This window comes from Leptonotus elevatus, chromosome 4, assembly GCF_054856555.1.
Source record: "Leptonotus elevatus isolate MCC_2025b chromosome 4, RoL_Lele_1.0, whole genome shotgun sequence".
Classification (NCBI taxonomy): Eukaryota; Metazoa; Chordata; class Actinopteri; order Syngnathiformes; family Syngnathidae; genus Leptonotus; species Leptonotus elevatus.
In genome coordinates, this window is record NC_141242.1 from 14952492 (window position 1) to 14965184 (window position 12693).

A 12693-nucleotide genomic window follows, 5' to 3' on the forward strand; every position below is an offset into this window, starting at 1 on the left:
CACTTCTGTTTCCATTGGCAACGTGAAGACGCGAGCTCGAAAGGAGAGTCACCGATAAAATGGTTTTAACTTTTAGTTTCAAATTGTACGTGTGTATCTTTGGGTGTCTATTATTGGGTATAATGACATAAATATTTTGTTTATCTTTCAGACAGAGGTTGAGGAAACTCTCCAGAGAGTGGAAGCTAATGGGAGCGTGATTGCAACGATAGTCGCCAATGCAGAAGGTAAACTGAGGAATTATGACAGGATTACCCTTCAACCCATTGACAAACAAACGACCAGTCCACGGTGTACATAAAATGCCGTATATTAGAGGGTGGCGTTTCTCTTGAGTGGGCACCCTGCGTCTATTTGAGGGAGGTGGAGGTGGGACAACATTAGTAAAATACTATTTGACAGGTATCCCAGTCCGATCAACGTTCGAGAACTCCAAGGCCGCAAAGTATGCAGGAGTCCTTCGCCACCTAACCATGATGGCCACCAGCACAGTGAGAGACATTGACCCTCAGAACAATCTCACTGTCCTCCGCATTGGCACCAAGAACCAAGAGATCATGATTGCACCTGGTAATTGTGTCAAAATAAGATTAGTAATGCCAAATCACATGAGAAAATCAAGTAACTTTGTCTTTTCTTGTGTGTCCTCAGAGAGCGACTCTCTGGTCATCGTTCTTCAGAGGTGTGATGGCTGAGGTGCTCTAGTTATGTGATATAATTCAAGAGATGTGGAGCCTCTCCCAGATGACTTGAAAAGCAGACTACAACCAATACTGGGTAATGGAAACTACATAATTACAACTGCAAAGGGGCAGACTGCATGGGAGTAGCGAAACAAATCAGCCCTGGCATTTTGGCTTAGACTGGCCCCTCATAAGCAATGGAGCGCGACATACTACTCCTAACTTATATGTTTCCCAAATAAATGTATTTTACAGCTATTCCAAATCGAATTTGAATGATTGCGAAGTGTATGTTATGCAGTAGGGTACTGTATATGTTTATAAATATAAATTAATTCATTCATTTACTCAACACGTATAGTTCTACCTCTGTATGTAATTTCATATTTTAAACGTTATGTATCATCAACATCCTAGCTATCAGAAGTTTGGTGTCTATTAACTACCAATTTTAGTTGCTCTGTTTAGCTTAATTGATATAATTTATTCGTTCTATTGAAATGATTTCTACTATATGTCATTTCTTGATATCCCCGATATATTTGTAGTACGAGGTGCTCACTCCTTCAAAATGTTATAACCTCTGTTGATCTTCTGAAAGCATAAAAAAAAAAAATAATATATATATATATATATATATATATATATATATATATATATATATATATATTGTTTGCACTGTATGTTCTAGTAATTTTAGTTAGCTGTCTTTTATTTCTGTACTTTTTTTTTATGTTAAACTTTTAATCATGGAAAGCACACCGAGTTACTTGTGTATGAATAGTGCTTTATGAATAAAGCTGCCTTGCACATATTGAAGTTGGAGCATGATGAATGGGCTGTCCCCTCTACATTTCTCAAAAAGGTTGGGCCGGTTTTGTATACTATATTAATTTGTGATTTAGTTCAATCCACCCTCTATATTAGAGATGCACTGATGGATCACTCCCTCTAAATTGTGGGGAGGTATCTTTGAAAACAGGGGGAAAGGAATCACTATAAGAAATTTATTTTTTTAACAAGGCACTTTTTGACGAAGATAACTATTAATCAGGAATATAACTTAGTCAACATTGTTATGTCGTAAAAGCTGTTTAATTAGAAAAATAAGGATAACATAATTTGAAACGTGGCAGGTAAAGCCTCAACAGGATTTAGCAGTCTATTCCTTTGCTACATTTTGGCTAGATTACTGTAATGCACTTTATTTTGGAGCCAGCCAGTCCTCAAGTTATTTCAAAATGCTCCTGCTTGCCTCCGAACTGGAACTCGTATTAGGGAGTACATAACTACAATTCTGGCCTAAACATGACATGTTGCATCTTTATTACAACAGGGATGTATTTACCAGCTTTTATTTAAAAATAACAATTTCTCCACATTAGGTTTGAGGCAGCCCCTCTTCACGCTCACCATTTTTCCAGCTTTTGAAAATATGCATTCACATGGTGACATACGTATTTGCATGCCACTTCCCACAAACCTTATTTGGTAGTATAAAATCTAAATGATCCCAAACTTTATAACGTCACTTTTCACTCTGCACTATTACTACTAACGCACAGAAAACACACATATTGTTCAGTTGTTTGGTGGCTGTTAGTTACACAAGTTAGTGCCAAAATAACCTGTCCCAAAGCCACTGGCAGCTATTTTACGTTTCCACTTACTAAGTGTGTTTAACTTGAATACGTTGATTTCTCTGCTGTTTTCCCCCCAGGTTATTGTCTGTCTCTACGGCAAAAACGCCACAGTGTGTGGTGTATGGTTGTACCAATAGGTCTGAGAGAAGCACTATTGCACATTTAATTGGTAGGAATGTGATTATAATTTTTCACTTGTACGGTATTTATCAGAGTGCTGTTCAAATCTTCGTCGGCGCCATGTTGTCAGAAAATGAAATGAAAGTAAAGGCAATCAGGGGGAAAAAAATCTATGTTAAATATCGTTTTGTTGTATGAACGTGTGTGTGCGTGTGTGCGTGTGTGTGTGTGTGTGTGTGTGTGTGTGTGTGTGTGTGTGTGTGTGTGTGTGTGTGTGTGTGTGTGTGTGTGTGTGTGTGTGTGTGTGTGTGTGTGTGTGTGTGTGTGTGTGTGAATGGGTAACTGTGAGGCTCGGTAAAACGATTTGAATGATCGATTCAAATAGTGAAGTTCGTTCTTTGAGAGGCTCTCATTAATCCATTCAGGAATCGTAACGTAAAACACGCGCTAATAGCGTTTTCAACTAAAACCGAACAGAAGTGTCAGTAAAAGTGGCAACGTAAGATGGCTGCCCTCTGGCTTCAGCTGCGAGGGGGCAGTATGTGCGCTGTGACGCATGACGTTGCGAACGTAAGCCTTCACTTGATATTAGCAAAACAACGTATGATTTGAAGCACTAGTTTTTGAAACGGATTCAGGAAGGCTAGACGTAAGCTTTGAGTTTCGAGGTTCACCTGACCAGCTCTCCAAAGTTATGCTTCTTCTTTTACTTTGTCCTAACTATTGTGTATCTAGACTTCTGTCGACTCTATGGAAAGCAAAAAAGCGACATTGAGCGCCCCTGCTTACGGACATGTCATCGCTAGCGAGAAGTGGAGAAACTCCTCGCTGATTCAAAGCTTGAAAGGTGAACACGTGAATTTTATTACTATAGGCCTACTCACGTAAATTCTCTAAAACGCATTTCCCACGAAAATGTGATTTTAGCAGAATGTTTCCATTAGCTTGCAGAGAGGGTAAATGGCAGTGAACGAAACCACACACACAGCTGAATGTTTGATTAAAAAATGTAAAATGGGGTATTTTAGTTTCAATTGAGATGGTTGCAACTCCTGACTGACTGTACGATAAGGTCGTAAGATAAGTCTTTTTTTGTCCTCTAAAATCCGATTTCAGTCATTGTTTCTTTTTAGACTTTTGAAATGGCAAATTACAGTGACATTATTCAAAATAACTTTTTTTCGTTGTTCCACCCTTTCAGGGATTTGCTTGATTTTCCTGGTACCAGACTTTTTTTTTTAAAGCATCACTTTGCCTTAACTTCTACAGAAATAATGCATTCTAATTTTTACTGTGACAATAAGCTTTTACTTTTGGAAAAAAAAGTGTGGCTTTTGTTGCAACACAAATGTAAGCACAAACCTTAATAAATAAACATCATAAAATGAACTGTCAAATGCGTCGTTTGATGAGTAACACTTCCTCACTCCACACAAAAATAGTTGCCAGAGGGGTTGTTAAAGTCACCAAATTGCTAAAATAGCAACACTGACTGTGCTTTTAGTAACAGTTGTCAGTAAAAAACGGAACATCCTGACAAATAATGTCAATTCCTGTGAAGTGAAAATTAAATCCATGCATTTTAACAGCATAAAAATATGTTGGGATGTGCCACTAAAAAAATAAAAACAAGAAAGAAAAGTTTTCAAATCTCTGTGACACAATCTTGCTTCTGTGCTCCAGGAGGAGGTGTAAAGATCCTATTCGAGAGCGAGCTGGGCATGGCCGACTTCCTCCTCCCAAACAAGAGCTGCATCCTCTACCTTTCTGAATGTGACGTCATTGCAGGCACCGCTTACAAGAGGAAGCTAGTTCGCTACAGGAATGTGAGTTTGCTTTTCTGTCGTGTTTAGTTTTGAGCCTGAATATGTGTATGGTGTTGGCGCCGCAGGCCTGCAGCAGTTTCCAGGAGCAGGTCCTATTGGAGAAAACCCGCCTGGTTGAGCAATACTTCTGGGCTGTCCAGAAGTTTGTCGTGGTGGAACTGGGCCTGACCCTGCTGCCGGTCGGCGGGCAGATGGAGGCTTCGCAGCTTCTCCTTCAAATGGTAACATCACTCTTCGTTGATGCTGTCTGAGTGGGGGGAGGGTGGAGGGGGGTACTGGATCGCTAATTGCATACAACATAGGGAACTGGTGAAATAGATGGCAGGCAATTAGCGACTGACTTATTGCATTTTATGACAATTCAGAATTTATTAAATTTATATTTACAAATATTGAATTAGAATTATGAAAACATTCACCTCATCCATGTTGCTGTCAATGTTTGTGTAACACTTAAGTGATTATAACGTGTTACTTTCATTAATAAATAAATCATTTAACCAGTTACTGCTTGCGCAAAATGTAATTTGGAATTTATTGTATGTGGAGTTTATTTTTAATTTTTTATCATGTCCTTGATATTTAAGAAGAATTGATGTTCCATAATTATTGAATATTGGATTGAATTGAAGTGAATCAAATAAAAACTACGTACCACAACATATAATTGATGAATATATATATATATATATTTTTTTTGGTAGCAGCAAATGATTGGATTTCAGGTGATTCCGAGCAGTGACAACATTCGTAATCATTCACTCATCCCTTACCCCCTAATCATTAGAGAACGAGTGAATGATTTCCTGCCCTTAAGTATTAGATGGTGATGGTGTTCTTCTTTCTGGTGGCAGGTTCACACGGATGGCAAGGAGAACCCATTCAAAAAAAGGAGCTCGTCCGGACTCTTGGACCCGCAGGTCTTGGCGGCGGTGCAACAGGTTCCTGGGGTGGGTCGGGTCAAAGCTCTGGCCCTGTTAGAGCGCTTTTCCAGCATCCATCAGCTGTGCAATGCAACCGTTGCAGAGCTGGAGGCCATCGTGGGCCAGGCCGCCGCTCAAAACATCCACACGTTCTTCCACAAGCCCACTGCGGCAGTCAGATGACACACGGCCACTTTGGAGACGGCATCTTCTACTTGGGCTGAACAGGGATATTTCGCTGGCAAAACCTCTGGACATGCTATACGGATTCTACCAATGGGACAGCTAATTGGCGGGCGCATCTATCTCAGAGTTTGGGTTTCACATCTTGGTTGTGGCCTTCCTCTGTGAAATTTGCATGTTCTGCTGAGCTAAGCGTTCCTAAAGAAACAACATGCGATCTGGAGAGTCGCCCTCCCCCACTCCGTGCTCTCGTCATTCACCAGACGTATTAAAGACTTTTGATCGTCCCTTTAGGAACGCTACGGAGGCTTACCTTGCTTTCTTAATAGGCGTTTCACATTGCTTGGCAGAGAGACTGCCTCCATTCTACGTCACTACGCACTGAATGCGTTGCGACGTAAATAACAATGGCGGCGTACGTCCAAATAAAGTTTCTACAAAATGTATTAAACTGGAAATGATTTTTGAAAAATTTATCTCAGGGTTATGTTCACCAGTTGAATTAGTGTTTCTGCTTTTGCCAGAAGTTTTGTTTTTGGCGTTGTTGTTTTAACGCAAGTATGTAGATTGTGCTGGTATAAGCGAAGTTCGCATCTCGGCGGCGTGGTGCATTATGGGTAGGCAGACTAACAACTTCATTTAAACCACTGGAAAGTTGCATTTTTTTAATTTGATCTATTTTAAACACGCATAGTGTGTCGTTACTGACTGCCCTCTGTCTGGACACTACAGTTAAGCTTATTTAAGTGCTATTTAGCTGAATGTGTAAACCTTACCGGTAGTAGGACCGAGGAGGGACACCGGGACACGAAGGAAGAGACGGGTAGGATCTTTCTTCACTGAGGGGGTCAAAAGCTGGCTCTTAAATGACCGTCACTCCATTATTCATGTATTTATTTATTTTAACTGCAAACATTATTTTATTTTTTACACCACTCTCCTAAAGATATGCATGCATATAACAACAAACTTTGGTGTGTTAACTTGTGTACTTGGACAACTTTGGCAAATGGGTACACTTATGTTATTAGTCAGCGTTTTGCTTCATTTTCTAGTTTTAGTTTTTTACACTGTTCTATACAAATTAGGATAAACTGAGGCGGATTAGGACAAAGTCAAACTGGCACAACCGTATCGTATCAGTGGTACTTTAACTGTAATAGAGGGTGTCAATCAATGTTTCTACTGCCCAATTAAGAAAAAGTCAGTAGTGGGCCAGGAAGACGTTTCAATATTTGTTCCATGGAATATTGTATTAATTTTTTCTCCAATATGTATTTTCTTAATTTTGTAGCATTTCTATTGGCTACACTAGATGTTGAATTTGATTTGTCTAATCCGATTTGTGCCTCCATATGCTGCCATGCCAATCAAATCTGCCCAGGGCCTTCAGAAAAAGTAATGCCTGCCAATATAACTTCAACGAACAATCAGATTTCAACTTTGCTTCACGATAAGGTCAACATTATCGGAAAACTCAACAATCTCACAAAACTTCAACTGGCTAAACAGTCAACAAAGTGTTTTGCACACATTTATTAACCAACATCTCAGGTGAATCAGATGCTTTTGATTTCAAATATGTGTGTTTTGTCATGTTATTAGATAAGATTGCATTTTTGTATAGTATTGGTGATAGTGGCGGCATTAAGAGGTGCGTTAGTGCCGATTTAAGGCCCAGAAATCAAATGCACCGTCCGCCATTTCTTCTGTTACAGCTCTGATGCATCCATTTTGTGTGGTCTCTGTGTGAAAGAGACTTTTTGGTGGACTTTTCAAGAGCACGAGAGCCCACAGTGGGGAATGAAAAAGCAGTCAGGATCGAGTGTCATCCCCGCACCCTCACCAAAAAAGTTGTTGCTGCACAAGAGAAATGAGAGGCACTCCCATCAGTTTCGTTCCTTCCGTCTTTTCCCTCGGTTTCAGGATATTGACAAAATAAATGTGTTGAAGACATTTTCCATTTTAGCCTCTTTTACGTCCGTTTGGATCTTTCTTTTCTGTCTGGAAATTGAGTAGAGTGAACGGAGTTTTGCAAGCGTACACTTCCGTCTTCGAGCGCTGCAATTTTTTGTTTTATCTGTTAACCCCATTAGGACAATTAAAATGGCACAAAGTGCACCAAAGCTGCTTAAACAATGCTTGCAAACTTAGTTACGCAAAAATTGTCAGCACCCAATTCGCCGCCATTCAAATGACGGCTATTTTGGTAGCCGTCTTTTTTATTTGAGTACTTGATTGATGAACTTGATGTTCACGCATGCGCAAACGTAATGCGCAGTGCGCACTTCACTTATTGTGTGATCTCTACATTTGGTCAATTTCATCCCACGTTCTGGGTGTGGTTAAATAAATGTTTATTTGATTGACGTATATTTCTACCTAATTACAGTGTGTGAGTACTTTGACCACTTATACTTTCGAGGGCAGTAATTAAACGTAATCTTGTACTGTATTCGCCACGTTTTGTATTTTTTCTCCAAAAGTTAACGCGAACATCCAGTTTTGTCGGAGATAGCGCCCCTGGTGGTCAACCACCGTTAACTTTCAGTCCTTCACTGTCCACTACCAACGCAACGGCTGGTGTTTCATTTTGCTCTTATTGTCCTATTATAGCTGCTGCGGTTCGACAGTCATATTCATTTACATTTCGACCAAAATCAAAGAGGTAACGATAAAGTCGTTCTAATTATCACCAGTAAATTTGTATGACGTCGCGTTGAGCGCTGTTGATGTAATTGGTAGTTTTGTTTTCAACGGAAAAATGGCGCAGGCAGTTAGCTTTTTAGCTTGCGGTCATTTTTGTAAGTAACTTAGCGTTCGATAAATAACGCTTTATTTTATTGTATATGTTTATATTGACAGTTCTCAGACCAAGTGAGCGTCTTGCGAGGCCAAAGACGATGTCCAAGTTGCTGAATTTGAAGGTAAGATTGAGCCAAATCCAAATCAAGTGCACCTGACTTTATTGCTCTGCGTCAATTTCCCCAATAAAAGTTTGAAGTTAGTGGGACTTTCACGTTAATTATGATGTTTAGTTAGTTTGTACCAACGTGGCTGTATTAAATAAACTAATTATGCAAACGTTTGATCCATTTACTCTCAGTACTGGATTAGAGTGAGTCGAAATGTAAAAATGACGTGGGCTCATGGGCGCGTTTTAAAAAATGTACAGTATTCTATTCTTAAAGTCAGAATGGTAATATCAAAGCGCTGTCGTTTATATTATTTAATGACAATGCTTGTGAAAATGTTTTTTTCTCGAAACAGTCTGCTTTTTAGAAGCATGAAACACGTCCAGGCCTTGGGACTCCACTATTGTAGACAATACAATGGAGGAAAACTGCAATATGAAATAGCTATTTATTTGAAAATAAACATCCACAGAAGAAAATGGAGTGGGAATAATCATTATGAACTGAAGCAGGTTTATATATATATATATATATATATATATATATATATATATATATATATATATATATATAAATAATTTACTTCAGAAGTAGTTAGGAGCAGACAATGAGACGTCCACGTAATTCAATCACAGCACCATTTCACTACTACATATGGAGCAGGTCTCAAAGCATGCTCCTTGCACATTAAGAGAACCCTGAACCCTACATGAGCAAGAACTAGGTGACGTAGGCAAGGAAAAATGAAATTTAAATGCGTAGCTAATAGGGGTGTAAATTGCGAAGTACCTGGCGATTCGATCTGCATCACGATACATAGGTCACGATTCGATTCGATGCCGATTAATCCCGATACAAATCTATAAATTACTCAAATTTTGAAAATACTAATGAGTAAACTTGTACATGTACACTGTAAGATTTGTTTAAAAATCTATTTATTTATCTGTAACTTCAGGCTTATGACTGAACAGGTTGCAGTCTGTTTCATGTTTGAACAGCACTGAAATAAAATATTAAGGCTTAATGTTCCATTAATATGACACGTTTTGTTCAATATTCCCATAAAAATTTGATGTTTAAAAATCGATTCGGCCTCATATTGAATTGATTCGAGAATTGTGCACTGTAATATCACGATATATTGCCGTAACACCCCTAGTAGCTAATGGTTCTATGAATCCTGGATTGAGAGATGAGATGAGAACTCCATTTAAGGCTGCCGAGTGGTACATTTTGGCATAGAGATATATATTAGAGGGATTTCAGATGGGATAAGGAAGCAATATGAGCAATAATTTGTTATGGTGTGAAAATAATGGTATGGTGTAGTAGTAGTATGACTAAATATGTTGTAGCGGAAGTAAAAGTTTTCATTTTTGGCTGCACATCTGGACATGTACGAAAGTTTTCCTATTTCCAACATGGCAGTTGGTGGACCCTTCATGCATCTGGGCCCGGCTGGATGGCCTTGGTGGCGTGGAGGTGGTAGACGAGCATCAGTACGACAAGCTCTTTGTGCAAATTAATCTCTTCTATGATGATGCCACCAGTGACGAATGGGCGGTGTCGCCCTCCTCCCTGGAGGTGGGACAGGTAAACTTGGCTCATTCAGTTGTGTTTCATGGATGTGTGAGTTCTTTGAGAGGTTTCTGTGCGTGCATGCGTGTGTACTCACCTCCAGAGATGCTCTACTTGAGTAAAAGTGCAATTACTTGTGTAAAAACAACTTTGGTAAGATTAATAGTACTCACTCAAATAATTACTCAAGTAAAGTAAAAAAGTACAGGCTCTGAAATGTGCTTGACTTGAAGTAAAAAATTATTTTTAACAGATGTTTTTTTTTTTTTTACTACGTTAATTTGAAAGATATTTGCTAATGGAGCAAAAATTGGTATACATTGGACAGTTGACTCTGACTTGCCCTGCGTCGAGTTCACAGTGTTGAGTTGTTCTAATCTTGCCAACTGCACATCACGTGATAGCGTGTCGTAGAGCCAATCACAAACAGGGATGTAGGAGATTGTGTGTAACGCTTCATATGATTAGCGAAGCCAGGACACATTGAGGTCAAGTACGGTATTTTAATCATTTTCATGTATTTAAAAAGAAAAGTAGCGACCTTGTTTTGAAAATGTATTAAGTAAAAAGTACATATACTCATGTAAAAATGTAAAGGGTAAAAGTAAAGTGATCTAAAAAATAAATAATAATAATACTCAGGAAAGTACAAAGTACTGAAAAAAACTACTCAAGTACAGTAACAAAGTATTTGTACTTCGTTACTTCCCATCTCTGTTCGCCTCAGGTGTGCGTGGTGTACTGGTGCCAGATGAAGATGTGGTGCAGGGCCCGGTTGGAGTCTACAGTCTCAGACTCTCATACAGATTTTGCTTGGTGTCACCTGCTGGACTATGGAGAACAGCTGATTGTCCTCTTTAGCCAGTAAGAATATATATTCTACACTCACTGTGTGTGTGTGTGTTTGCTACATTGTTGGGCCCATATTCCGGGATTTTACAGACTTGTGGGCTTCACTCGTCCTTGTGGGACCATTTTGGAGGGCCCCACAACTTAAGACCTCTTTTTGAGGGTCAAGACTTGGTTTTACAGTTTAGGTTTGAATTGGGTTATTGTTGGGGTTAGGGTAAGGGTTGGGGTTTGACAATAATTTGTAATGGTTGGGGTTTTTGGTTAAGGGGCTAGGAGATGCATTAGTCAATGGGATGGCTCCACAAAGATAGTACCACAAACTTCAATGAGCATTCGAATAACTCGAATAATTTAATTGCAAACTAGATTCAAAGTAACATTTCTTATTCACAGTGAAATAGATTTTTGCAAGGGCAACAAGCCAGGAGCAAAGACTGCGCAAATTAAGTCCAAAGTTTGGGGATCATAAAAGATAACGTGTCAAAATTGGCTGCTCAAGGTAGTGTGGATATGTTCAGCTAAGTTAATATAACCACCACTGCTAGTTAGAATGTACAGTGGAACCCTACTATTCGCAAGGTATCGGGACTGGGTCCGACCCTGAAAAGTGGAAATCGCAAATAATTGCTGCCCATTGTAATTGCTGGAGATGTTTGATCCACTTTGTTTTGTTGTTGTTGTTGTTGTTTTTTTTTAAAGACCAATGCCAGAATGTAGGACTGGGCAATAAATCTAATTAATTCGATTAATCGTCATTTTGAAAATCCAATCGTTCAAAATTTGCTAAATCGTGAAATCGAATTTTGTCTTCTGGATTATTAAAAGCTGTTGTTCTTATGTTCTGTTAGATCCAGATGTTATTGTGAGTTGTAATTTTGCTAACTATGAATGTTACGTTTATGTTAAAACAGATTTAGAATCAGTATACATTATTGTTGTCTGAAGATTTTGCACAGGAATTATTTTGGAAATGAGACCTTTAAATAAACGTTTGCTGGGTTTATTAAAATTAAAATCGATTAAAATTGTAATCGTCCTGAATGACTGAAAAAAATCAAGATTTTATTTTTGGGCCATATCGTCCAGCCCACTCTTTGAGTACTCACCGATATCGAGTACCGATGACTCTAGTGCTTTTGATAAATAAAATTTCATTTAACACAATGACCAAAAATACTGAACAAATACTTTTGATGACGTCCATTTGCGTAATGACGTTGTCCGTGCATCGCGGTTTAGATTGGAATACAGTATGTATGCTGGAGTAAGTCTCTCTGCTCAGAGCTCACATATGTAAATGAGTTATCACAAATGTTTCAGAAACCGGAATTTTGACCTTAGCCCTAGTTGACAGCATGTTAACGTAGTCATGGATTCTCAATACACTTAAATAATCGTCTGAACTTCCGGGTTTTCTAGTGGTTGAGCACAATTTCCGTTGAAGTTCCTTTCCAAATCTAAAAGACTTGACAATGTTGAGGCTCTGCCATGTGGCAGCTCATGTCTAATGTATTCTTGTCATCATTTGAGAATCCGACGTGTCGAGCAGAACTTCCTCCAGCTTCCGTTCCGGATGAGGAGGTTCCACCTGGCGAGGGTCAAGCCCCTGTCGATGCAAGTGTCTGTTTGCGAGAAGGCCAAGCTGGTGTAAGAGCACTCATGATCACTAACTCCATAATAGACGTGTGATAGACGTGCGTTTTGTGTGCAGGCCATCCAGTCGCTGGGATAGCTCGGCCACGTCCTACATGTGTGACCTTCTCAAGAGTGAGCCGCATGACACGCGCATGCTTTTTCAGTGTTCATCTCTCACTCATTTTTCCTCATGCCAAAGCTTCAAGTCAGATGGAGGCTCTTTTACTGAAGGACGAGTTTAACTCCACCGCCATCGAGCTCTACATGAGCGTCAACGGTGTCAAGGTCATCTCACTTGAATACACATTTAATGTATGGTGGAATGTGTATAC

General features: G+C 39.2%; 3 protein-coding genes across 12 annotated transcripts in view; all 3 read left to right on the forward strand.

Moving 5' to 3' along the window:
- Positions 1–7: 7 nt before the first annotated feature.
- LOC147175669 (dynein light chain roadblock-type 2-like) lies at positions 8–1293 on the forward strand. Its single transcript, XM_086074448.1, has 4 exons — positions 8–62; positions 152–227; positions 403–570; positions 652–1293. Exons 1-4 carry the CDS (start codon positions 60–62, stop codon positions 693–695), a joined length of 291 nt encoding a protein of 96 aa, XP_085930574.1. The 5' UTR covers positions 8–59; the 3' UTR covers positions 696–1293.
- A 1740-nt stretch (positions 1294–3033) lies between these two features.
- faap24 (FA core complex associated protein 24) lies at positions 3034–7334 on the forward strand. Its single transcript, XM_086074018.1, has 4 exons — positions 3034–3293; positions 4130–4272; positions 4338–4493; positions 5127–7334. Exons 1-4 carry the CDS (start codon positions 3197–3199, stop codon positions 5376–5378), a joined length of 648 nt encoding a protein of 215 aa, XP_085930144.1. The 5' UTR covers positions 3034–3196; the 3' UTR covers positions 5379–7334.
- A 341-nt stretch (positions 7335–7675) lies between these two features.
- The window catches only part of tdrd12 (tudor domain containing 12), a 28525-nt gene continuing 23507 nt past the window's right edge, over positions 7676–12693 (forward strand). For 6 of the 10 annotated variants that reach the window (XM_086073874.1, XM_086073877.1, XM_086073875.1 and 3 more), the window contains exons 1-6: positions 7907–8305; positions 9725–9889; positions 10602–10738; positions 12257–12373; positions 12438–12493; positions 12561–12646. In XM_086073874.1, the coding sequence (XP_085930000.1) occupies positions 8228–8305; positions 9725–9889; positions 10602–10738; positions 12257–12373; positions 12438–12493; positions 12561–12646 (639 nt within the window). In that variant the 5' untranslated portion in view covers positions 7907–8227. Of the gene's footprint in view, positions 7774–7900; positions 8306–9724; positions 9890–10601; positions 10739–12256; positions 12374–12437; positions 12494–12560; positions 12647–12693 lie in introns of those variants that run through there. The other 4 variants (XM_086073883.1, XM_086073882.1, XM_086073880.1 and 1 more) reach the window with 4 other exon arrangements.